We start from the raw sequence: 27,506 nt of genomic DNA on the forward strand, positions 1-27,506 counted from the left end.
TTCTGTGTTAGTGTCCTCTGCACTTGTTACGGGTGGGCTTGGGTTCTGAGGTTGCATTTTGTTCCTTCTCCTCATTTTGTGTAGCACTGTCTTCTGCCCTGTGTTGTAGATCTTTGCTGTAGTTATAACCTTCACACGTACTGAAGTTCAGGTGGAGCTCTACAGAGCTTGGATTTATCCAGCTGCATCTGGCTTAGGTCTCGCTGCTGTGCTCAGCTCCTTCCTGATGCGGACCTGGGCTAAGACTGGGTCTGGGGGTTCCCGGAAGTCGGCAGAAATTCCTACTTGACGGGAGGGGTGGGGAGGTACGGTGAAGTGGTGGGGGGGTGACCAGAGGGGGTGGGAGAGGGTCCGGCCCACACTGCACCTGAGCTGGCACTGGCCCCACCCGCGCAGGGTAGCAGGAAGCTCTCCACACACTCACTGGACCTGGGCTAGGACTGGGTCTGGGGGTTCCTGGAAGTCGGCAGAAATTCCTACTCGGTGGGAGGGGTGGGGAGATACGGCGGAATGGTGGGGGGCAGCCCGAGGGGGTGGGAGAGGGTCCGGCACACACTGTGCCTGGGCTGGGACTGGTCCCGCCGGCGCAGGGTAGCAGGAAGCTCTCCACACACTCACCGGACCTGGGCTAGGACTGGGTCTCCTGATGTACATTTTAACACCTGAAAAATTTTGTAATTTCCTTTCGGTTTAAGAATCTAAGTAAGTTCCTCTTTTAATGTCTACATGTAATAATTCTTAATTTTCAGAATATTTCTATACCACTTGCCTTTAAATTCATTACTTTTCCTTTTAGAGAATTTCATTCCAAATCCAGTCTGCTATCTATTTCTATAAAGTTTTATTGAAACACAGTCAGCATGCTCCTTTGCTTACCTATTTTCTATGGCTGCTTCTGTACAACAGCACAGAAAAAGAGTTGTAGTAGAGACTGTATCACTCACAAGACCTAAAATATTTAGTAAGTGGTCCTTTCCAAAGAAGTTTCCCAATTCCTACTTGGCCTACGTCTTTACTTAGGAAAGGATCTCTACAGACAACACAAATAACAACTTTGTATGTCCTACACAGTGAACAGTGTGTAGGCACTAATTTATAAATCTACATTTACTTCTAATGTATTTGGTACAGGGTCTCACTACATTTACTCGTTTAGATTTATACAAAACATGAATGGGATACTATTATAATCTTCATTTACAGATGAGAAACCTGTGAGTTAATGAAAAGTGACTTGGTTAAGGTTAATAGGTGGCTAGGGTTAGGCATTAAATCCTGGTCTATGGGAATACAAAGTGAAAAAGCACTTTCCCGTATAGAGCTTTAAAATAAATCTATAAAGAACATTTTCTAAGGACTTAAGTTTGCTGCCAGTGAGCTTTCAGTTTTATCGGTTTTAGCAGACAAATGTTTTCATGTTGTTACAGGCAATGTAGCATTAGATACGGGTTTTAACGTTTATTGATTACAATGAGAAAGCAGTGATGATCCATTTTCCACAGGGTAACAAGCACAAAAACTTTCTTTACCTTTATATTATAGTTTAAAAAACTCTTACTTGAAACCCTAAAATGATGAAAGCTGGCATATTTATACAACTACTGCCATTGCAATAGAAAAGCTGGGCTAAGTTCACTGAGTTTAAAATAAATGAGCTTGAAAACTAAGAACTATTTTTAAGAGGAGAGATGATCATAAACACTAAGAACATTTGTTGCCAAAAGGCATATAGTAACCAACCTGGAAGACAACATAGGGCTAGTTTCTGCAAATACAATCAATCCAAACTTAATTAATCTGTATGGCAGGAAAAAAAATATTCTGGAAAATCTATGTATCTATGTACTATCCATGGATGTATGTATATATGAATGATCTACCCACTTATCTACCATCTATCATCTATCCATCTATCCATCTTCCCTCTATCTTCAAAAAATCCATAGTACAATTTTGAGGAGACTGGCAGATAAACGTAACATGCTCTTAGATGCACATTAACAGAAACCAATTCAGACTGATTAAAAGAAATGTAATTTGGTAAAGAAATATTAAAGTACTTGTTCAGAAGGTTTAAGAATTGGGTAAGAAACAAGAACAATTTAAAGTAAGAAATAAAAACTCAAATTCTGTCATAAAAACTACGTGGGCACAGCAGAGATGCTACAACTGGCATCCTGCTAGTTCAGTTTTGGTAACTGGGTGGTTTACTGCTGCTGCTAACATCCTTTACTGCCTGAGTTTTAGGACTTCACTCCAGACAAAAGCATCCAATTAGTCGTATTTGGGGTATGAGTCCATTTCCTGTGTAGGCAACAGAAAGCAATTTACTTGTCCTTTTGGCTTTTGTTGTGAGAAACCTTACACTTCGTCAAGATTCATGCTGAACAGTAGGGAATTCCTCAAGCTCAGGAAGGGGCTTCAACCGCTGGGAAGCTACCTACCTACCCTACAAGGCAAATGCCCTTTTATTAAGTACTATATAAAAAAATACATCAATTAAAAAAAATACTAGTTTTTTAAACAGGTCATTAGAACAAACTTTTTGAGTGTTCAAAACTAGAAGACACATTCTCTGGAGCAAGCTTTGAGTCTCTCAAGTCACTGTTTTCCAAACTGCAGCTCAGTGACTTGTCAGTGAAGTCAGGAGCCACACATTCTCAAGTTTAAGAATCTACTGTGTAGCACACCACAGGAAAAAAGTTCTGAGTTAGATACCACACTGGTAAGGGTGAGGGATTAACTGCAGAAGCACCTAGGAAATGCTTTATGCAGAGCAAATCAGACAGGAACAGAAACTTTACAAGTAAGCAGAGGTATGGTTTGCTTCCCAAGCGCTGAAATTTTTTTTCTCAGTTTTGTCAGTATAGGTGAAATCCTTAAGAGGCGGAGCCTAAGTCAGACAAATACAAATTAAAACACTGATACTCCATTTTACTCCAAAAAGAATGGCTACTATCAAGACATTAAACAATAATAGACGCTGGTGAGGCTGTGGAGAAAAGGGACCCTTATATATTGCTGGAATGTAAAATAGTACACCTCCCAAGGAAATCAGTATGGAGAAAAGTCACAAAATTGAAACTAGAAATTCCATTTGATCCAGCTATTCTCCTTATGGGTGTCTCCCTGAAAGAATTAGATAATATAGTACAGTGATACATGCACTCCCATGTTTCAAGTAGCCCAAGTCACAATAGCTAAATCTATACGCCCATCAGCAGATGCGCAGATAAAGAAAATGTGGTATTTAAGACACACTGGAGTAGGACTACCATAAAAAAGATAAGCTTGAGTCATGGGGAGGAAAATGGATATACCTTGAGACCAATGTTAAGTAAAATAAATCAGACACACAAGCTTAAGGCATCTCTTATATGAGAAACCCGAAAGAACAAAATAAAAGATAATGGGAAGCAGGAAGATAGATCTGTTCACATCAAAACACTGGGACATAAAATCCAAGCCAGAAGACTGTTACACAACAATAAGAAACTGAAGTCAAAGGCCGGCCAGATAGCTCAGCAGACTAAAGCACTTGCTTAAGCAGGGGCAGGGACCAGGGTTCAATCCCCAGCACACTATGCTGACCCCGTCCCCGGGCATGCTGAGACACCAAATGAGATTGGGCATGGTGTCACGCGCCTGTAATCCCAGGGCTTAGGAGGCTGAAAACAGGAGGATCACTATGAGTCTGATCTGTGTAGTGAGACCCTGTAGACCTGTATTATATACACAAAAAATATAAAACAAAACAAAAAACTGATGTCAAAAGACAAAGTGGGAACAATATTTCCAAGAAATGATAGAAACCCATTTCTTTAATTTGTAAAGGGCTCATATAAATCTATTAGAAATGAATCAACCACATCATAGAAAAATGAGCAAAAGATACAAACAGAAAATTTTGGGAAAGGAATACAAGTGGCTAGCAAAGTTCTGCTAAGATATTAAACTTCTTCATTAAAGAAACACGATTTGAAAAAAATATACCACTTTAAAAAAAAAATGAATTTAGGACAGGGTATATAGGATCTCACTATGTAGATCAGACTCTTAGTGATTTTCCTGTTTTCAGCCTCCCAAGTGCTGGGATTACAGGTGAGCACCACAGGTCCAGTTTCAATCACAGTCTCAGCAAGTCCTGGGGGACAGAGGTGGCACAGCAAGATGGGGATTGAACACCTGTTCCTGTGCTCTGCCGAAACAGGCACTGTAGCCTGCTGAGCTATCTGGCCAGCCCTCACTTTTCACCAATCTAAATAGCAAAAACTAAAGAAATATAATGGTGCTCAGTGCTGCCCACAGGATGAGGGAACCATTAGTCTCACGTGCTGCTGCTGTGTGGCTAAGTCCTAGGAACTGCATCAGGAGTGCAATGCACATCCTTAGAAGAGGCTATAGTGTCTACAGAGATGTGATCCTTACAATACTTTTTAATTGTGAAAATAAACTGGAGCAAAATGTTTATAATAAAGCAGCCACAGGGAACGTGTTGAGACAAGCACCCACTGCAACCCAAACCCACTTATTATCCAAAGTGCCCACACTGCAATTAAACTTGAATACTGAGGTTTTAGTTTCGAACTCATATATTAACATCTTATGTCTTCCAAACAAGTAATATGTGTACCATAAGTTTGGCAACTAATGCCATAAAGTATTAGTTAAATTAATAATGGCATATCCATAACAGGACTACTACACACCACTAAAAAGGGGTTAATCAATAAATTTCAATGCCAAGTCTAAGAATTATTATTAGGGAATTTTAAAAAGCAAAGTGCAGAAATGAAATTACAGATTTATAGAAAAGTTATACTTTTTTTGACACAGGATCAACTTTATAGTCTAAGGCAGCCTGGGGTTTTCAGCTGGTCTCCAACTTATGAACCTCTTGCCTCAGTTTTTATGTAATTTCCTTTTTTTTTTTTTTTTTTAATGTAATTTTCTAAGGAAGGGGCTGGGGAGATAGCTCAGTAGAAGAAGTGCCTGCCTGGCAAACACAAGTCCTGAGTTCAATCCCTAGTACCTCAAAAAAAAAAAGTAATTTTCTAAGGGGGAAACCTCTTTCTAAGGGATTGAATAAGTGTAGTCCCAACATTTTTCTAAAGTTAATTAATTATATTGGGGCCAGCAAGATAGCTCAGTGGACTAAAGCGCCTGCTTAGGCAAATGCAGGGAACGCAGTTTGATCCCCGGCACCACATGCTGTGCTAGCCCTGACCCCAGGGCAGGCTGAGCTGGCCAAAAAAAAAAGTTAATTATATGAATTGCTAACAATGGCTACTAAGCAGTATGCAGGGACTGGGGATGGGAGGTCCTCAGCCCTTCATTCTTATTAACTACTCCATTTTCTAATTTGTACCTTAATTTGATTTTACTTCTTCAAGATAATAGGAGTTATCTAAGTAGGAATTTCAGACTGGTTTTTGTCTTCTGTATACTTTTGTCTTAAAAATACAGTATCTAATAGTTTTATATATTAAAGAAACAAGCCAACTGAGTAGAGGGAATAGGCGCCAGAATATTTTGCTTCACTTTATTCTATTTAATATGGCTTTATTTCAAAAATAAGCATTTTATCTTATAACTTAAATCAGTTTTCATTAAACTTGTAATCACCTATACATAAGAAAGATGTTTAAAATTTTAAAGCAAAACATATCTAAGAAAACTTATGTTCCCTTATTTCATATTCAAAGAAAAAAAAAGACTAAAGTCCTACCAGAAAAGTGTATTATACTAAATTTTGCTTATCTCCTGAAGGCTATCTTCCGTCAACTGATACGAGCTTTTTTACTGGATTTAGCCTTCTGCAGAAAGGAAAATAAAGGGATAAATTTTAATAAGAAAAATATGATAATTTAAAAAAGAGAAACTACCTACAACAAATGCAAGGCAATTTGAATCAGGACCTCTATGGCTATTTTAATAGGAAAGTGAAAAATGATCCCAATAATTAGTTGTGCAACTTCTAAAGATTAGAGTTGATACTGTTCTTGGGTTCAAGAGATCCTATCTTCTCAAATGGGGCACAACTGTTGCCTTTCAAACCTATCAGAGTGTTAAAGGCAGATGTCATTAGAATGGGGGCTGTAGAGGGAAAGGAAACCTTAGAGAAAGGGAAGCTAGAGACCTGATAGTGTTTCACAGCAAGTGAAACAGAAGTACCGGTAAACAAGAGAGTACATATACAAACCCACTGGGGATTTTTAAGGGGCCACTCATCAACACAACTCCTAATCACCCGAAAAATAAGGGCTGGGTCCTCAAAGTCTTTCATAAACCTCATCTCTAAGAAGTCTCAAGGGATTTTTCCCATCCTGTGTTGATTTTTCATTTTAACACTTCCATACTTAAGAAGTTAACTGGCAATGAAGGCCAAGGGGGGAATGAGGTGGTAAAGAGCCAAGGACTTCTGAAGCTTAAGAGCCCACAGTACTGGGTTCAAATCTCAGCTTCTCCACTTAAGACCTTTGTGCTGCTGGGCAAGCTATTCAATCTCTAGACAAGTTCTACAGCTCTACAATATCTAAACTCATGGGGTTATAAGTAATGGGGAAGGTCATGAATGAAATGACACTTGTGTACTACCCAAATATATAAAATATTAAAAAATATGGTCTTTAAAACTGTTGTTTAATTTAAACCATTATCAACAGAAAGCTCAGTAATTTAATTACTTTTTCCTAAAGCAAACAAACACAATTCAACTTCTTCTCGACTGTGTCTATGCACAATTATGAACATAAAGTACAAATAATATTCTGAGTTTAAATACAATTTACACAAGCTATCAAGCAGTCTTCTTATAGACACACCTTGACCCAAGGGAGCCTATAGTGGAAATTTAAGTTTACAGAGATGTTTATCTCTATGCTAATTATTTCCAAATTGTTACATTTAAAATTTTTTTAAAAAGTAGCTATTTTCTATGTCCATATTTACAGGATCTAATTTGCTGTACTTGCCTCTTGGAAGCCCTCTTCTCATTTTCTTTATATGTATCTCTACGCTGCTGTAAACTCCAAAGCAAGATGACTATTTTCAACACAGCCTGATATGGTTTAAAAAACTTTGTATACGCATAAACTTTAGATTTGGCCTACCCTGGTTTAAATCTCAGTGATACTACTACTCCACAACTGGGTGACACTAACTTTTCTAAGCCTCAGTGTTCTTATGCTTAAAATGGAAATATTGTCTATACTGAAACTGTGCAAATGACGCCTGGCCACCAGTAACTGTCATGATCGTTTGTATGTCCACAACACACGAGAACTTTGTGCGATACCCTACCCTCAAACTGTTAGAAGTGCTGGTCATTTATTTGCCATTCCAGTATTTATCTTATGTTTTACTCTTAATACTTCTTTGCTATCATGAAAACCTTTTCTTAGTTCAACTGTTTTGAAACATTTAATTTTTAATTAATTAGTATTTAAATTTCTGAATATTGCTTAATCTCAATTTTTGTTCTAAGATTTATACTGTACCTTTGACTTACAATTTACTTAAAAGACATATGATATCTTCTCCTAGTATTAGAAACTTTAAAAAGTTTATTTCCATTTTCTGTTGACTTTATATTACTTCTTTCCTGTCTTTTATACACACGTATACACACATATTTATGAAAAAAAGTATGTGTATAACCCAACATAAGATTGGTACTGTTTCATAGAAACCTGCAATGACCTGTAAATAAGGGTTCATCTAATGTATTTTATATACTCCTGCCTAACTATCATATTGAGAGCTCTTTATTGTTCATCCAGGAGCATACTGCAACTTCTCTTGTCTTTTGAATTATGCTCTTTGTTATTTCCTATATGCTACTTCTGGAGGTATTAAAATATTTCAAGTTTGTATAACTAGAAAATCTTACTTTTACTTTTCAAAGGTATGTTTGCTAAGCATAAAATTCAAAGAGGACAGATCTTTTCTTTCAGTTCTTTAATTAGTCTAGTTTCTTACACACTTGGTCCTTTTTTTTCTTTCTAATGTGGAATAAGATGCTATTTAATTTTATTCTTCCATAGCTAATATTTTTGATGTATATGCGTTAATGATTTTTTTCTTTACAATAAGTTTTGAACAACCTAATTTTTGTGTATCTTGGATGATTTTAAATTTCTTGTGCAAAAAGATTCATTTTTCTTGGAAATATGGTATTATAAGTTGAACTAAATTCAGAAATTTTAAATCTTTAAATATTTATTGCCTACTCCATTCTACTTTGAGAATTCTAATTATATGAATATAAGTTTCTTGATTTTGACACAGTGAACTATTATGACTGATCTGTAAATTCTTCATTTTTATCTTGGACAATTTTTATTGTTATATTCATTTATGTTTGTAAATAATTTATTTTTAATTTGCAATCATTTAAAACAATTAAAATTATAAATAAAAAAAAAGAAACTGTGTGTGGGAGGGATGAAAAGTATTTTGCCAAATGCTTTTTTCTTTTCCAAATGCTTTTTTCTTGTCACCCTAAGTAAACCAATCAATGGTAATTATTACTTAAGTAGTAAAGTTTATTGAAATCATAGTCAAATTAAAAATTAAAAGAATTTCCTACTACAAGCATATGCATTTAGTGTGTGAAATTCTCTTGTACCATAGTAGAGATACAATTATGAAAATGAATATACTATCTGCCCTCCAGATGTTGAGAACCGAATGAAAGAGATATGTAAGCAACAGCACACTTTAATCAGTGACACCGTAAAAGAAGCAGTGCTCCATCGGAAGTGGAAATGTTATTTTGGAAGAGGTAATATTTACTCTAAGAGGATTAGTAGGAGCTCACCAGCTAAGGACAGAGTTGGGCTGACTTAAAAAAGAAAGAGCACACAGAAAAACATACCGCAAAAAAAGAGCACGGTGAGAAAGACAAGTCCACACCATCACCACTTGTTTGCTGAACCAAGAAGATGGCCCATGTGAAATAATTAATGGGACACACAAAGGTATCTTAAGGACAGGGAAAGAGGTTCCTTGAGAAAAAAGGTAATACTGTATGCTTAGATTCACATTATAATGACACTCCCACAGCTAAACTGGATTGGAAGAACTACAGTCTAAGAAAACAGTCCAGGTTGTAAAGGAGCAGCAACTTACCTAAAGTAATTGTGCTAAGACTGGTGAGTGAGGCATGGATGAAAGAAACTAAGAAGGTAGTCCTGATGACCCTTGGAAATCTAGGAAAATCCCCCAAAGTCTAGTGTGGATAAATGATTGGGTCATGAGGTCCTAAGTTAGAATGGAGACAACAGAAACAGAAGCAGTTTTGACAGGAAAACAGTATGCTTAATTTGCAGTTTTATCAGAGGTACCCATTAGATAATCTTACCAGAATTAATGCCAATGGGAGAAATTAACATTAAGGTAGAAACAGAAGACAAAGGCAAAAATAATGTCACCCAGAGGCAGTGTACAGATTACAAATGGGGCTATGAATACCTACTGTAGCTGCTTACGCTGCCTTCCCTTTTTTAGTATCTTACACTTTTTTTTTTCAATTTGACAACTAAATTGTTACTTATGATTTGCGTATTACTTAAGGTCTGTGAGATTTTTCACACTGGTGTGCTAAGTATAGATGCTGAAGTTTCCAAAACACCAAGCCCAACTTCCTCGGCATCATTTTGAGCCTAATAAAAGTGCCTGGTGTCCTATAAAAACAGATGAATGAACTTTACATGGCCTTTAGCTCAGTCAGCCAAGGAGCCAAAATGTAATGCTGAAGGACTTTAAAATTGCCTCAGTTATCATTTTAACATTATAGATAAACATTTAATACAGAGTAGTCTGCATTTTTCTCCACATGCTGCTTTCTTCCCTTTAAAAACATGAAATTTTCAGTGGATTTCAAATGAGTTTTTGGGAGTTCAAAAACTTACTTGAAATCAACAACTGAAGACTATCCACGCTTCAGATTTCTGTCGAAAAGTCAGAAGCAAGAAAATGCAATTACTGAATTTTTAAAATGTCAGCTTAAAAAAAAAAAAAAAGGAAAATACTAAATGTGAAAGATCTCACAAGAGCACTGAGTATCTGACATTCACTCCTGAGGAAAACCAGTCCACTTCCTTCTTCAATGCTTTCTCTGTACATACTCAGTAAGTACATATTACACAAACTCAGAAAACAAATGTTGGCATTGGTTGAACAGGTGAGCTTCTGGGCAGAAGACACTATGGGATGAAGACTTGAGTGTGAAGTCTAGAAAGGGAGCTTAGCTGTATTCAAACTAGAGCGCTAGTCTGTTTTTAGAAGTTTGGTTATTTCTCAACAAAGTAAAAGAGATTTTAAGAGATCCATTACTTAGTAAAACTAAGAAAAGAAAAAGCTCCACGGTCCGTTTACAGGATTACATTACACTCCAATCTTACAGTGGACTAATTTTCAATACTACCTTTAATTACTTGTCTTTGAACACTGCCCTTCTTATATACATCTTTTCTGTTAATGACAGAGGCAATACAGCAGTCGGGGGAAAAAAGTCAAACTGAACATTAACCTCAGTTTTAAGAATATCTGAAAACAAGTTAAACTAATCTCCTTTATTAGCATGTAATTTTACATAAACGTTTCTGAGGAGCTGAGAACTGGTTGTGTACACCTGAGGCCTGCATGAGGGTCTTGGGAATGTCCTAGTGGAAATCTTTGATCACATGCTCTCACATTTTTTAGATTATGGGAGACTGTATGAAACAGTTCCAAAGTCTCACTTCTGGAAACTGCATTTTAGTTGTGGCTTCATCTCAGACACAATCTCTGGACCTCTGCCTGATATCTTTCTTAGCACCTTCCATCGTAGTTCTTTTATCTGTAAAATGGGATTAATAACAGATACAGGGCTTACTTCACGAGTCTCGGGAAGAAAACCTAATGTTAGTAGGAAGCTACACTGTTATTTTTACTGCCCTATGTTCAATTAGTACCTATCAACTTTTAGTTATTTCCAAGAGCCTAGGTTCCACCATGGTAGGAAAAACAAAGGCCATCCTCACCATACACTGAAAGAGGCACTACTCCAAGCTTCAGTTAAGAAGGCAGTGATCAGAAGGCAGCCTGTCCTAAAAATCCACTGCAGAAACCAACGAAGTGGATCACACAAGAGGTCTAAATGGCAATGGAATTAAATAGAGGAAAAACTATGAGGAGCGTGCCTTGCACAACCCCACAGGTTTTAAGAAACTCCGTTTCTGCTTACTTGTTTCCTAACACTGACCAATGGTCCCGTCCTTTGAAAAAGTGGAATCTAGACTGGATTCTCACACTTTTGAAGGGTGAGTAAGGTTGTCTTTGATGGCTATGTCATAAAATTATAATTTTGTGTTGGAAAATATATTTAAAAAAATTAACCTTTCATTAAAATCACACTAAGCTGTCATACTTCAAAATACACGTTTCTGTATTCAAAGGCTAGTTAGCTTGGATTCTTGTACCATTTCTGGTACCACAAAGATAATTCAGTTTTATATTTTGGAAATGGGTTTGAGTTTGATTTACTTATTCGCGATTTTCACCCTCAAATATACTGTGATGAAAGGCCACTGTTACTACATAGGTAAGCCCTTCAGATGAAATCAAGGAGCAAAACGGGGTACCAGAAGTTAACAGGGCTTTCTGAAAAGCGACTCGGATTTCTTAAACACCCAGGATACCAACCGACGATCGCACCACGAAGCCAAAGTGTGTTTATTGTGGTGGGGTAGAGGAAGAAGGCCACACCCAAGGTTAAGCCTGCACAGCGAAGTGATACTAAGTTTCAACGCGTTTTCAACTAGTGCTATTTTCGGTCCTCTTGTACACGGTCCACGAATTCTTTAAAATCCTATCTGAGCCAGAGTGAAAGGAAACGTTCCTCTGATCCTACTTACTCGGGTGACTTCATTTAGTAACCGCAAAGTCCAAGATGGAGAATTACATCATTCTAAGAAAGATTTAAATAACCCCGGTGCAGAAAGAGGGCCGAATTCAACAGCGCCGGGGACAGCCTCGGTCGGGCCAGGTGCCGCCTCCCTTCCCCGGGACAAGAAGGAAGCGGGGTCCCTGGCACGGAGAGGGGCCCCCAGTCCTGCGGACCCCCGGCCCCCGCCCTTCCCGCTCACCTTGGCCACGTAGTCCTTCACCTCGTCCAGGTCTCCGTTCTTCAGGGCCCACATGAACTCCTTGTCGCACATCACTGCGGCGGGCTAGCCGGCTGGCCGGGCTGGGGACGGCGGCGGAGGTGGCAGCACGAGCGGAGCCGACCGGCGAGAGGGCGAAGAGGCGCGCGGGCCGCCAGGCGGGCGAGGCCTCTGGCTGCTGCGACCTCCGGGGAGGGAGAAAGAAAGTTCTTTCGCGGTCACCGGGCCCAGCTGAGGAGGTTCCGCCCGGCGGAGAAGCAGCAGAAGGACTTGCACTTCCGGTTCACTCCCCGAGAGGGCCCACCCCCAACTTCCGCTTCCGCTTCCCCTGGGCGGTAGGCGGGGCTGCGGGCCCCACCCCCGCCGCCCTGCGCGCGAGACCTTTTGCGCGCAGGCTCAGTAGCCGGGCTGACTGGAGGGAGGGGGTGGTTTGGAGGGTGGGGGTGGGGCGCGGGGGCGATGGGAAAGGCGAGACGCCGAGTGGGCTGGGCGGGGCGGGGCGGGGCGGGCGGAGCGCCTTGGAGCTTCGCGCCTTGAGTCCTTGAGAAAAATCAGAAAAAAAGGATATTGGAAGGCATCGTGCTTACCTAAAAACTCCGGAAGTGTTTGATCCGGATTGCTTCGCCCTTTTTTCTTCCTGCCGACCTCCCTCCCTCCCAACTCCCCGCTTTTCAACTTTCTTTAGTTGCGAACCATTTTAAAAAACTCTACCCTCAGACTTTATAAGATGGAAATTGTGCCAAATAGGTGTGCTCTACCCTGTAGCATCAAATTGCAGTCCTGCATGTTATTTGCTGGTCAGAGGAATGACTTTCTTCTTCCTTCCTCTTCTTTCTTCCTCCCCATCCTCCTATTTGATCTAGGGGAACTAATATAACACCCAGACTGCTGGAACTCATACGCCAAATTCATGTTCCCCCAATTTTAAGGCTAAGTTCTAAGGAACAACAGAGATTAAGAGTAGAGGAAATTTATTGAGAGGGTTGGGGACGGGGAGTGCCTGAACAAGGGTTGCCAAAGAGCCTGCTTCTCCAAGGAAGTTTCATAGCGAAAAACCATGAGGTGGGTACTGTGTGGGTCAAAACTATGATCAACCAGTAAGATTACAAGGATAGCCTTAGGTAATATTGATCCAGTCGGGAAGGGGGGTCACACAGCAAGTGTACACGGAAAAGACCAAAAACGTTTTTAGGAGGAGATGGACCAGGAGGTCCTGAGCAACCACGTGGTGACTGATGTCTGTCTAGACTTTACTGGACCAGGTGATACCAGTTATAGCAGAAGATTTAATGTATTGCTTATCCCTCAGGGAAGCGTGTAGGTCTGGTCATTCCATCTTTATCTTGATGTCTGACTTCTGACAGATGTGCCTGCAGCCATAGCTGTAAGGTGTTCTCATTCTCTGCACTGACTCCCTCAAGGGCTTCTCTGGGTCTGCCTGCCTATAATACACTAATTTCTATTTAACTGAACTGTCTATAATATTTCTTCCCCTCATTCCTGCTTCTTCACCTTCCTTCCGCCTCCTTCTTTCTCCTCTTCTTTCCTTTCCGCTCTCCTTACCTGCTTCCTTCACCCTTTTCTCCTTCTCTCCTTTCTTCTTCCTTCACTATGCATGCTTCTTTTCATTCCATACTCTGCAAATCCACCAGAAAATAGTGAAAAGGATAGAATAAAGCAATTCCTGCCCTCAAGGAAATCCTCATCTCTTAAAACAACGATGTGAGTTTAGTGCTGTCTGAATACCGTGTGTAACGATCTGTGGTGTGAATAACTTGAGGGTATGGTGGGGGGAAAAGCTAACTCAGGTCTCTGACTGGCAAATGACATTCAGGACTAGAAATTCAGTTTAATACCACAAGGCAGAGCAAAGTGTCCTGGTACATCTTTTGTTTTGTTTCGTGTGTGTGTGTGTGTGTGTGTGTGTGTGTGTGTGTGTGTGAGTGAGTGTTTTTAGTGAGTTGAAGCTTCAGGACCATTCTAGTGAGGCAGTTCTATTTTTCCAAGGGTTTGATAAAATATGTTGGAGTGCATCAACCATGTGATTTGTACCTCATAACCCTAATAATCCAGATGCGTGCATATGAACACTGAGAGATCCAAAGACAACTTTTTATGGCCAACAAACAAAGCAAGTTGCTTCACTACTGTTGCCCTATACGCAGGAACTGATAACACACAGTCTGGAGCCACATTGGTTTGATTTTGAGTGTAGGACCCAGCTTTACTAATCTTTGTGTCATGTTGGACATGTTCTCTATTTTAGAGTTCTACATGCACAAAATAGAAATAATAAAAGTTGTTCAGTAAGTACATTATGCTACTATTTAGTAATAACAGTGATAGATTTGGATCAAAAGAAAAACCTCTAAATATTTAACCTATACCTATATTGTTATTCTGCTAATTTTACTTGCTGAGGTGATGTTTGGGGCTGAATATCATGCCAAGTCATGCCACTGGTCTGTGGGAACATGCAGGAACAGAGATCCTAAACCCAGTATCAGCTACACCCAGCTAATTTCCTCACTTTATGTATCCCTTTCCAGGCAATTCCTCCCATGTTCAGAATGGCAGACAAAAACACTTCAATTCATTAAGAATTAAGCTGGATACAAAGTAAAGGAAGACAATTTATTTGAAGATGGAGGAAAAGGAGAATGAGGAGGAGAAAGCAGATAGAAGAGTTACTCTGGGTGACTAGGGAGTATTTAAAAGAGAAATAGTCTTGGATTTCTTGTCTGCAGCTCTTTTTTTTTTTTTGAGATCCAGGGCTCTTGTAGACTCCTGGAATCTGATTGGCTCCCTGGCAGTCTTTGGCCCTCCCCATGGATTTCTTCTGTTCCTATTTTTCCTGGTCCTTTCCTATTATTTGGTGGAGGTGAGGATTATGGGTGGGAGATTTAGGGACAGGTAGTTTAAGGATTAAATAAAGGGGCTTATGTTGATCATATTATTTGGGACCTTCCTGAGTTTAGTGTCTTTGCCTTTGTCTTTGTGATTGCTTGAACCTAATCTTTAGAGGCAGAGGCTGTAGCCTTTTGTATGTTTTTCCATGAACTTCTAACAAAGCTTAAGAAGGCCTCCATCCTATCTTCCTAGCTAGGGGCCTCCTGTCCCTTACAATTGAAAGGATAAACCCACATACACAGCGATGAACATTCTAAAAACCAACTCTCAAGGAAGAGTTCGTTCAGCAAATCCTACAATCCTCAGCCATCCTCTGAAGTCACACTCTCACCTCTGTGATCTCTACTGTGTTACATTGTACTGACGGGTCTTGATCTACCATTCTAGACCAGGTTTCTCCTATGTGATCCACTTCTGTATTTAGCTTCTTGCCCTCTTGAATGTCTTGAACTTAATATGTGTAATCAGATCTGGTTTTCCATAGATTTCAAACCTAGTTGAGAAGCATGAGAGTTGGAGCTTGTACAATTTCTTAACTTCTATCCTATTCAACCCATTCATTTCTTGCCATCTTTGGCGCTGAGCACACACCCACCTCTCCTCTAGCCACTGTTATCCTGTTTGCTAATACCATAGACTCCCAGCTAATTTCCTCACTTTACATATCCCTTTCCAGGCAGTTCCTCACATGGAATTACCCTTTTGTTTTTTTTAAGATGGGAACATTCACTATTTTTTTTTCATAATTTTATTGATAAACAAATAGCAATGAGACACTTTCAAATCAAATCGCTAGGACAGTTTCAATAACTAACACACTGCATACATTCTTCTTAGTGGTTAATTGCTGTACAAGATGTGGACTTGAGATCCTATTTACAAATACCATTAGAACAAATCATTCTATTCATTAAGAGAATGTAGCTATATATCTATCCCATCCACTTTGAATACACAGATACAAAATGTAAATATCATACAGTCTCCCTAGTATAAGAACTCAAAAGAAGAAATACAAATAGAAAGTTATAATACAAGTAAAAGGAAAGCAGGATCTCAAGAACTAACTAATCAAGAGAGGGAAAGGAGAAGAGCTAGGAAACATGACAATGTCAAGCCATACAGTTATATGTAAAACATTCACTATTGACCTAATCTTCCGGTGGCTTTCTGTTATACCTAAGTTACAACCCTGAGAGTTTGCTGAGGCCTTCCAGACCTTCTGTGACCAGACCCTGAAGATCCCTTCTGTAACATGACACTGTCTCCTGCCCTCATTACTTCTTCACTACCTGTAAGTCTTGCTTTGTACCCTAGCAAATTTATCCTTGCTGTTTCCTATCTAGAATGTTGTATTAAACTTTGCCCACTTCTTCCAAACTTTTAGATCTCAATGTAACTCTTCCTTCTTCAGAGTGATCTCAAGACAACTTATTTCAAATAAGTCCTTCAATCTACCATATGGCTCAATTACTTTTCCTTGACAGCATTTATCACAAATGTTTTTATGTACCTATTTTTGTAGATATTCATGATTTCAGTAAGCATTTCCTTTTGTCTGCCATTCTGAACATGAGAGAGAATTATTCTTCCTTACTTCCTTGTAGCTAAGTAACATTATGTACTTAATTTTGGTTTGTTAGTTACTAGCTGAAATAATGTTAGTCATTTCTAGGCTTACTGAATGCAAGACCCTTTGGCACTGTAGCAACCAGCTCCACACTGAAGATTGTGGCTTCAGCATCAACTTGGGATCCAGAATGAGGACAATAAGCAGTTTTCCCACCATCCTATGGTGGATGTTTCTTAGTTTCTTTTCTCATCGCTGAGACAAAATACACAACACCCAAAGTTAAAGGACAAAACGTATAGTTAGCTCCCACTTTGTAGAGATTTCAGTCCATAATCACCTGGCTTCAAGGCAGGGTGGCATTGCAGAGGAGAAAGAATTCATGGTGGGCAGAAGGTAGCAAAGAAACAAGGGAGGACCACAACTCTTTCTGTGCCTTTAGACATTATCCAGACTACCTAGAGTAGGTGGCAGTCACACCTTTAATTTTATGCCCTTTTTCTTAGCATTGCTCCATGAATCGATCCCAGTGTCACAAACTGTAGACCCAGCTCTGAAAAAGTGCTGCCTATGAAGCTTTGAGGGGACACATAGACAGAAGCCATAACAGATGTGCAGTGCAAATGAGAGTTAAACTTACAGTTTTAAACCATGGTGACTTTGGTGTTTATTCTCCCTGGAGCAACACTTGGTTAATACTGAAATTATTGCGAGGATGGCAATGTTACTATAGCAAAAATTATAAATGAACTGTGTTGGCTTAAGGGTTAGGTAGTACACAATGGAAGGAATGGTAGGAAAGACAGTATCTTCACACCGATGGTAGAAGAAGGATGGGGATTGATACAGACAAATAGGAAATATTTGACAAAACTCAGGTAACGGAGTGTGAAGCCTGGGAAACAGAGAGTATAGTTCAAAAGCTCATAGCTTCATTGGAAGAGGCTGAAAATGATGAGCTGGTAATATGTGTTGGTAACTTAACAATAAAAAGGCACAGGAAAAGATTAGATCAGGAAATAATTGCCACCTTGCAATTAGGAATGAAAGTAATTACAGGGAGTTCAAAAATTCAAACTTGCACTACTGGAATATGCAAGAGATTCCCATCATCAATCATTAATAAACAAAATTGAGCAACAACGGCTTAATTCAGAGTTGTGGCAAGAATTAAATCCTAAGAATAGTCCAGGTTTTCCTGTGAAAAATCCTGCTAGACCTAAGGCATCTGCGAAAAGGAAGTAAAAGAGACGATTTTGGCTCAGAGAGTACAGCGGCTGGGATTATCACACACAAAGCTAACTTGAATCAGATGTAAAGAAACTAACTCAGTTATTGAGAATGATGCCAAAATAGCTATCAGCTACATTGTTAGGAAAATGAAAAGAATCTTGAAATGATCCTGGAGTTCATCCTCTAGGCATAGGAAGTAGCCTGAGAAAGCTGCTGCTTAAACTCTAAGGAGATCTTGTTCTTCAGTGATCTTTGGGATCACAGGAGACAAGAACACTGGAAGACGCAGTGAAGGAATCCTGAAAGCAATGCACTGGACGGCGGAAAATTAGTGCCCAGGGGAACAAGGATGCTGAGGATCTGAATTGGGATTTAATGGAGGAACGTCCTGTACCCTAGTGGGGAGGCCTGCGCAATGCCTGCCTGGGCAGGATTCCAGAACTGCTCCAGACTAATGATTACTATCTCTGCTCATTCTTCTCCTTTTCGAATGGGAGTGGTTAGGGTGGTTATCATGTATCATCTCCCATTGTACATTAGGTATAAGAGAGGGAGGGATTTTTATTTGTTTAATTCTTCCATCTCTACATCGAGAGAAGGCAGATTTATGATCAGCTGTTGAAAGATCATGAATTTTCAGTTGGGTCGAGGATTCCAAAGCTTTTTGGATTATTTCCTTGGAAGATATTGTGAATATGTTTTGCATGTGGAAAGAAGATACATCCATTATTTATGGATCCAAAAGGCAGATTCTATTAGTCACTAGTGTTGTTTGGACATGCCTTCTCCTTCAGGAAAACTGTCTGGTCTCTTAGTGCTTAGGTGGGAACATGTAGCTGTGCACAAACACATTGAAACATTTGATGGGCCTTATGTGTTTCTTCATTGCACTTTTACTAATACAGTGGCAACCGTTAGCCTGGGTTCTGAGGTAACTATGATTTTCTTACTACCTGTAGAATCAATGAAAAAGAATTTCTTTTTATTGAGTACCCTTAAAATTTTGGGAGATTGTATACTATGGTAAATAACTTAGCCTATTCAGAATAATATGGCTATATTCACTATATTATTGCTTCTTTATTTTATTTTATTTTATTTTATTTTATTTTATTTTATTTTTTTGGTGGACCAGGGATTGAACTCAGACCCTTGTGCTTGCCAGGGAAGTGCTTATTCTACTGAGCCATCTCCCTGGCCCATATTATTGCTTTTTGCATCAAGCAAGCTGTGGTTTTTATAGCAATGCCACAGGTTGGCTGACTTCAACTGCAAATATTTCTTTTAGTCTTGAAGGCTGGGAAGTCTGAGATGAAGGTGCTAGTGTGGTCGGGTTCTGATGAGGGCCCATTTCCTGAGTTCCTCTGTTTGAGCAGAGGGTAGAGAGAAAGAAAAAGAGAAGAGTGAAGGGGAAAGGGAGAGAGATGAGAGAAAAAAGAGAAGAGAAGGCAGAGAGAGGGAGAGAGAGAGAGAGAGAGAGAGAGAGAGAGAGAGAGAGAGAGAGTAAGGAGCTAGGTTTCTTGTGACTCTTGTTATAAAAGCACTAATTCTGCCATGAGGACTCTACTCTCCTGAGCTAATTTCCTCCCAAAGGCTCCATCTTCAAATGTCATCACACTGGGGCTTAGGGTTTCAACATATGAAGTGTGCTGAGAGGCATAACCTTAATGAGAAGAAGAATTTTGTCTACTTTGCTTTAAGTTGCATGTTATAGTTTTACCATCAGACTTAGCACATAATAGTTGCTTGATAAATATTTCTTGTATTATTGGATGGGTGAATTTTTAGATGCATCACTATGTACCTTAGTCCACTGAGATTCATGACCGAGTGGATCATTACCTTACTTTTCGTGATGGACAAGATGGCACTTGAAAACAAAGACCATTCTTTAGAAGGAAAGAACGTAGAAGCTTCACAATGCAAGAATGAGTGTGAGGATAAGTAGGACTATTTTAATTGGGACTGTGTTCTTTTATTTTCATGCTACAAAATGAATCCTTTAATGATGCTTGTTTTTAAAATTTTAAGCATAATTGTAGAGACTAATAAATGACAACATGCCTTCTTGAAGCCCTGTCTGCTCTTTATAACTCCTCACTGCCCCCACATAGGTAAGTACTGACGCTCTTCGGGAGATCGCTAAACTGTGCCATGTACTTATGATCTGAGATAGGAAAAACATGTATCAATGATTTTATAAGTGTGTTATAGATACATTGATATTTATTTATTCATTTATGTATTTGATACAGGGTCTCACTATGCAGCTCGGACTCATAGTGATCCTCCTGTTTTCAGCCTCCCCTTTGCTGCTATTGCAGGCATGTGTTGAAGGCTCAGTGCACTCTGAGGGTGAGTCTGGTATGGTATATGGGACCGGGAATTGAACCCCAGTCCCTGCACTTGCCAAAGCAAGTGCTTAGTCCACTGAGCTATCTCACCAGCCCTTAGTACATCTATATTTAGAAAAATGCTAGATGGAATCAAATATTAATAATGGTGTTCTTTGAAATGTGGGATTGGAGTTGATTTTTTTGTTTTCATTCTTATACTTTCCTAAATTTCCTCTTTGTCTGGAGCCGCATTCTAATTTTAAATATATGTGGACAAATACCTTGTATACAATGCAGCTGAAGGAGTTGTAAGTCATTACAGTAAAAAAAAAATAAACATGGCGTGAAAAGAAAGTGTAATGAGACAGACGCAGTCCTAGTTGTATAGTAAACATAAAATGCTTTTCCAGTAACTAATTCTATAAATATTTATTCAGTGCCTAACAATGATTTAGGAGTAGCAGAGGATGTGATGACTGCGGATAGGATCTTTCTTGTCTTGGGGAAAATATCCTTGAACCTGGGAGATGGATAATAAGGAAATCACTGAGATAATTCAGGTACTATTAGTATTGAGTGCTGTAAAGTAAAGAGGGATTTTCATAATGAGTCAATAATGGGGGACAATATTAGATAAATTTGGTCAGTTAAAGGATGCCTCACAGAGTGGGGAATATTTCAGCTGAGACTTGAACGGGAAGGAGCGAACCTTCTGGACCTCATCGTGGTCTGGAAGAATGAATATATATATATAATTTATTTGGTATAAGTTCTTTCTATGGAGCTTGGACAGTGCGCATGCGCCACCACACCCAATTTTGGTGGCCAGCTCTGCATGCCCCAGGTTCTAGGGCTGGAGTGGTATGTGGTACGAGGGATCAAACCTAGGTCTTTGCGCTTACCAGGCAGGTGCTTAGACCATTGAGCTATCTCCCAGCCCAGGAAGTTTCTATTTGTAAACCCATGGAGAAGTTACTGGAATTCTGATAAATTAACTACAATGTTCCACTTTCAGTGCAAACTATGGCAAGAATAAAGCCACCAAGGCATATTTGTAGTTGTGGGGAGCCAAGGGGGTCCTAAGTACAGCTACTAAGAGGTCTAATTGGAACAAAGGTCTCAATCCAAAATCAAACGCTCATTTTGTTAATTTGCAAAGAAGGAGGTGGCTTGAGGATGAGTAATTGTGAGAATGGTGGGAAGTAAGTGAGCACTGTGAGGTGGGCTAGGCAGGAGGCCTGACATCTCCTCTGTAATATGCAGAGAGAAAAATATATATATAGAAAGAGCAATCTGCATAACACAACTGAGGCAGTATCTAATGCTTGGCAGTCAGTGCTTCAGGTCTGGTCTGTAATTTTGTATGCCCTGGGAAGATGTAGCCTCTTACTGCGAGGGCGGAGAATGGCTCTCCTTCCTGCCTGGCTCACACATGCTTCCACACAGGATATGGAGACACTGACCTGTGGCCTTGTTTCAAAGACTCCACATCAGCATGTGGCCTAGACCAGTTTGCACGGCTTAAAACCATTTGAGGGGATAAGGCAAAGTCCTAGCCAGCTCTGTACTTATCAGTCCATTCAAGCAGGGCCAGGTTTAGCCAAAATGGAGACTATCATGCTTCTTTCAAGGAGAATCATTCAGATGGTCCACCAGACCATTGTAAAGGTGGGTTTGGACAGTGGAAGTTGGAAGTGGAGGATAAGCTAGACCTAACAACAATTGGAGGGCCTGCTGGATGTGCTGTAGGGATTTTCATGGGGAGAAAAAGCAGAGATTTTCAAATATTACTGACAAACTCTAACTATAGTAACAACAATGGTAGTGCTGAGATGGCAGTAAAGCCACTGAGTAAGTCAGCATGAGTATAAAAATCACTTTTCCATTTCTCTTGTTCCTTTCGAATTTTTATCATTATGTAGATTTTAAGGTACAGCATCCTGAACCACTAAGACACTTACAGTTACGTAATTTCAAGATGAGGAAACAAATAGACAGTGTTTTTATACAGAAAGGAGTCATTTTAAAAGTAAGATGTGTTTCTGTCTGTTAATCCACATCTATGTGGAGTCTGGTGCCAGGTGCTGTTCCATAATTCACCTTTGACAGAGACTGAATTTAAGGGTTCATTCCTAGATAGGGGTAGAGATGAGTCAGCTCTGAAATGTTCACTCTGCCATCCTGAACTTATAACAGAAGAGGCAAACGCCAAGTTACTACAGTAATAGCATTTGCCAAAAGGAACTCTTAAGAACTACATGTGACTGGATGGATGAAGAGATAGTGTTCAGTTATCGTTGTTTACCATGAGGCCCACCTAGAGACTCTTAACAATAGAGCTGAAACCTCGTCAGGCTATTACTAGATAACAGCCTGCTTCCAGGAGCAGGCTTCAGCACACTGCCTATGCTGATTACAGTAGCAGGATGCAGACATGTAAAATCCAGTGAAATGCATCAACATAACTTCCAGAAACGTCTCTGGAGAGAGGTAGATATTTAAGTTACACAAATCAAAATGTTTGCATCTGTAGCATTTTTGCCCATAACGATTCTAAAATGTCTTGCTTTCCATTTACTTACAAAAGACCATAGGTGAGGGAAGCATATTCTATAAAATCAATAGGCAACCAGCAAACAGACAAATGCACACTAATGTGTACAATGAAGCACTTAACACTCTAATTCACTTTGATCCAAATCGACTGGTTCTCTTCACAGTCTCTGAAGCCATGTTTCATGCTGCTGACTCTGGCTGCAGAGAAATCCAGGAGAGCACTGTCAGGCGGGAGCAGAGTGTCCACGACTTTCTTGTTACACTGTTAACTCATTAGTACTTCTGAGGCTCAGCACCAGTGGAGTGTGTCTGTCCTTTATGCCACTCGTTTCTGTAGCGCTTTCCTTTTGTGGCTCACTTTCCCACTCAAGGCTGGAGGATAAACTCAATGTGAGAGCTAAAGCTCTCTGGGAGATCTTCAGATGTTCAAATCTGAACATGAAAGAGTCTGTGTTTCACTATGCAGTGAAGCAATTGTGCTGCTTTCTGCGGGCTTTAGAGACATTTATTAAAGACAGATAAAACAACAATTCAAACTTCCATGGGTTATATTTGGTTGAAACAAACTATCCAAAATCTTCCATCAGAGTACTAACCAGACCTTACCCTGCTTAACTTCCAAGATCAGATGAGGTGGTGGTATGGGAGGCTTGAAAACAGGAGGAGCACTACGAATCTGAGCTGTAGTAAGACCCTGCACATAATGCATAAAAACTAAAAAAACAAAAACAAAAACACAAAAAACTAAAAGAAAATTCTATCCAAAGTCATCAGTAAAAAATTGCATAAATTCTAAGACTAACAAAAAACCGTGTCAATTGGTACATTTATGCTGATTGTATATGACTCGAAGCATATTTGTCCATTAAAGATGGTAGAAGTTTGTTCTTTTTACTTTGTTCTTTCTTTGATCTATACGATGCAAAATTTTTGTTAAACAATGAATCTCTGGCAAGAATATTTGATATTTTATGAGGAATTATTTTATTTTCTAACTTTAGGTACTATGCCAAAAAACCTTGTGAATTACCTGTAGTTCCTTCAGGTAGGTTTATGGAGGGCTTGATTGCTGTGCAACCCCTTCCCTGCCACATTGAACTCACCCATATAGATGAGTCTATATGGGTGAGTTCAATGTAATGGATATTCATGTTCTAATGCAGTTTTTAGAGTTAAAAGCAAACCCTGACACACTGTACTATGTGACTTATTCATTATGGAGGCCCAAGTAGATATCCAGACCATGGGAGAGTAGGTATGGGAAAGATCAGGGAGGAGAAAATAATGGTAAATACATCCTATTGTGTTATTTACTATCAAATATTTTCACCTTATTTTATCTAAATATCAAAAGTGTCCTGTGAAGTTGCTCTTTTATAATTTTATTTTGCAGATGTGGAAACGAAGTAAAGCGGGAGCATATATCTCCCAAAGTGACGTAGCTTTTAGGTGGAAGAATTGAGTGCACACTGTGGCTTTCAGACTCTATTGTGTAAAAGATACACAATGCATGGCATGTTGAGACTAGGAGTTGAGTTTACCAAAGTCCCAGGTGCCCTTAGTTAAATGAAAATATTTCAGAATTTTTAGAATAGGTGACGAGCCCACCACATGAGGAATGGTTGAAAAAGATGTGGTATTTTTATACAATGGAGTATTACTCAGCTATAAAGAATGATAAACTTGAAGCATTTATATTTAAGTGGATGCCACTTGAAGATATACTCATAAGGGAAATAAACCAGACACACATGTGTAAGTATTGTATAGTCTCCCTAGTATAAGAACCTAAAAGAAGAAATACAAATAGGAAGGTATAACACAATTAAAAGGAAAGTGAGAACTTGAGGACTGGACAAAGAGGAGAGGGCAAAGAGAAAAGCTAGGAAACAGGACAGGGACAAAGTCATACAGTTATACACACAAGATGGGCAAGGCAGTGATCCTGAGAAACATCAGCAGGTTTTTGAAGCTAGCAGTTAATTGGTAGGATTCTCACCCTGACTAACTATATATACTGATACCTGTGAACCAAGCAACTGCACTGAAGACAGCAATATGTCATAGAAGGGCCACGCTTGGAATGACTGTCATTCTGGTCTTCTAAATACGTACTTATTGTCATGCACATACCAATTATTACCATACTGTCTCACAAGTAAAAGTTTTTTTCTTTTTAAATGGGTAATAAATGAAAAAAGACATAAGAAAAAGAAAAAAAAGTCACAGACTGTCCTGCTACAATGCTGTATATGGTTAGATTTCTAAATTTCTGTGTAAAAATATGTAATTGTTTATCCATATTCTTTAAATATTTTTCATTTTTTAAATTTTTATCTCCATATTCTGTAGGGACTTAATGTTTAACATATCAATACTTGATGGAAAATACCGGTTTCATGTTATGCCTAAGATGTTTGATATTCAGACAGATAGTGAAGTTACACCCAACTGCTTAAGATGTAGGATAATAATAAGCTTCTCTTCTGGAGGGTTAACAACCTAAGTTTGCAGACCAAAAATTAGAGAAATAGAAGGGCTGCAAGGAGAGCCAACATTTTGACCACAGCCTTTGAAGGTCAGTGATGACTCAGGATATAGGAGAATCTATACTGTAACATCATGTAACTCAGTTATGTCCTAAATTTTCTGACCAAGGAGATTATGAGGCCGCAGAGCAATGTGATTGATGATGTAGAGTGTGCCTAAGGAGAGTCACCTGGAGAGAAAACATTCTCTCAGGCTTTCACAGAGAGCGAATTGGCCAAGCAATGGCTGTGACTCACCCACATGGCTGACACTGACAAAGGATCTGCAAACTGCTGTACAGGGTTACAGGATAAATCCTGAGAGGACTTGACTGACCTTATCAGATACAAAAGTTGCATTTCTTGTTATACAGGTCTTGCTTTATCTTGGTCTTAATCATCCAGCAGAAAAGTATAAAAGTGAGGTATATAAAGTAAAGCCATATTAATATGCTGAGCTATGAAAGGCTCAAGTCAACAACTTCTGTGGATAACCCACTACTATTGTGGACTGCTGGACTGTGTTGGATTGTTTGACTGAATTCACGTACCTATAGTATTTAGATGCTAATGGAATACCCATTTCTGACAGGACTAAACAAAAAAAGGGAATACAAAGGAAAGACCATTTTGTATCTGTATATGCAGAATAGTTGTGATAGATATACAGCTACTATCATGTAATTCAATGAGAAGATTTGTACTAATAGTGTTTGGACAGGATATTCTGTCTGCATCTTGTACTATGGATAACTACTAAGAAGATAACGTACAATGTATTAATTATTGAAACTGTCCTATTAAAATCAGTTTTGAAACTGTCTCATTGATATTTGTTTCTCAATAAAATTAAAAATAAATTTTTTTGAATTAAAAAAATAGAATAAGTGATGAGGAATTTCTTTACCTTCCACAGTCCAGCCTTGAATAAGAAACATGGTAAGCACAGAGAAAGAATCTTGCTTCTTTAGAGATTCAGGAGCCAGAAGACATGTTGCTAGGCCTAAAAAGGAAATGGCTTTGGGATGAGGAAGGAAAACTGAGCATTTTTCTCAAACGTTCTCAAGTTTGACACTTTGAGCGGGATAATTTTTAGTTCCTGGGAGCTGTCTGTAGTATTGTGTAGTCTTTAGCAAGCTCCAAACCTCTGGCCACTTAATGCCAATAGCATTGCCTCTAGCTGTCTCAACCAACATTGTCTTCAGGTATTGCCAAGACCGTGTAGTTAATCTGTCTATAAGTGGCTTCTAGCTGAACATCACTGTAAGTGCAGTTGCTTTTCAGTATATTAGGGGGATTGTTTTCAGGATGGCTGGTAGATACCAAAATATGTGCACATTCAAGTTCCTTATGTAAAATAGCATAATATATGCATACATCCTAAGCGCCCCTTCTTGCTTACTGAAATGATCTCCATGTTCCTTACAATATCTTACATAATGTGTGTGCCATTGAAATAGTTGATAAATGGTGTCACTTATGGAATAAGGGCAAGATTTGTATATATATACTACAGACACTTTTTTCAGTATATTTTCCATTAGAACTGATTTAATCTGTGGATATAAAACCCACAGATATGGAGGGGTAAATGTGTTGTTTAAAACAATGTCATCAACTTATCAACTGTAACTTTATCTGACAAGTTACAGGTGTATAGCATCAGGAAAAAAGATAAGGGGGAAAATTATAGTTTCAAGGAAAAAAACTTGAAGAAAAACATTCAGATTCTTGAAATATTGGCTGAAGAATATTACCTAAAGCAGGACTTTCTTGAGACTCTAGTTTTTAGGGCAATGAAGATCTTGGTACTGTTCTATGTTATCAGTTAGAGGCAAAAGAAGTGACAGGAAGACTGAATTAATCTAGCCTCAGAGGTCTCACTGAACTTAGTCTCCTTCTAAGTGAGCCCTAAGTCTCAGAAGATTCTCACATTTATTGTGGGCTACAAACAGGCTAAGCAATGTGTATAACTAACTTGGTGTAAACAAACTGCTATTTACATCCCCTTCCAGCATTCACCAAACTCTAACTTTTATATATATCACGAGTTGGGAACTTCCCAGGTAAAGGAACAAGCTGCCTCTGAGAATCTGTTACCTTGTCTCCAGTTTACTGGAGTCACAAGGGACCAGATTTCTTAGGTTCTGTTCTCTGTTTCTTGCTCCCTTGGACAGCAAGCTTGTGACTCATATCACTACACTTCCCCATTTCTGTTTTGTGC

At 39.1% G+C, this 27,506-nt stretch overlaps 1 protein-coding gene across 1 annotated transcript in view; it reads right to left on the reverse strand.

The window, feature by feature from the left end:
* Window positions 1-12,429, reverse strand: part of Mtpn (myotrophin) — a 49,766-nt gene extending 37,337 nt beyond the window's left edge. The window contains exon 1 of the mRNA XM_004629859.2: window positions 12,132-12,429. Coding sequence (XP_004629916.1) covers window positions 12,132-12,203 — 72 coding nt within the window. The 5' untranslated portion in view covers window positions 12,204-12,429. The remainder of the gene's footprint in view (window positions 1-12,131) is intronic.
* Window positions 12,430-27,506: the final 15,077 nt, after the last annotated feature.

Source organism: Octodon degus, unplaced genomic scaffold (assembly GCF_000260255.1).
Source record: "Octodon degus isolate 3935 unplaced genomic scaffold, OctDeg1.0 scaffold00032, whole genome shotgun sequence".
Classification (NCBI taxonomy): domain Eukaryota; kingdom Metazoa; phylum Chordata; class Mammalia; order Rodentia; family Octodontidae; genus Octodon; species Octodon degus.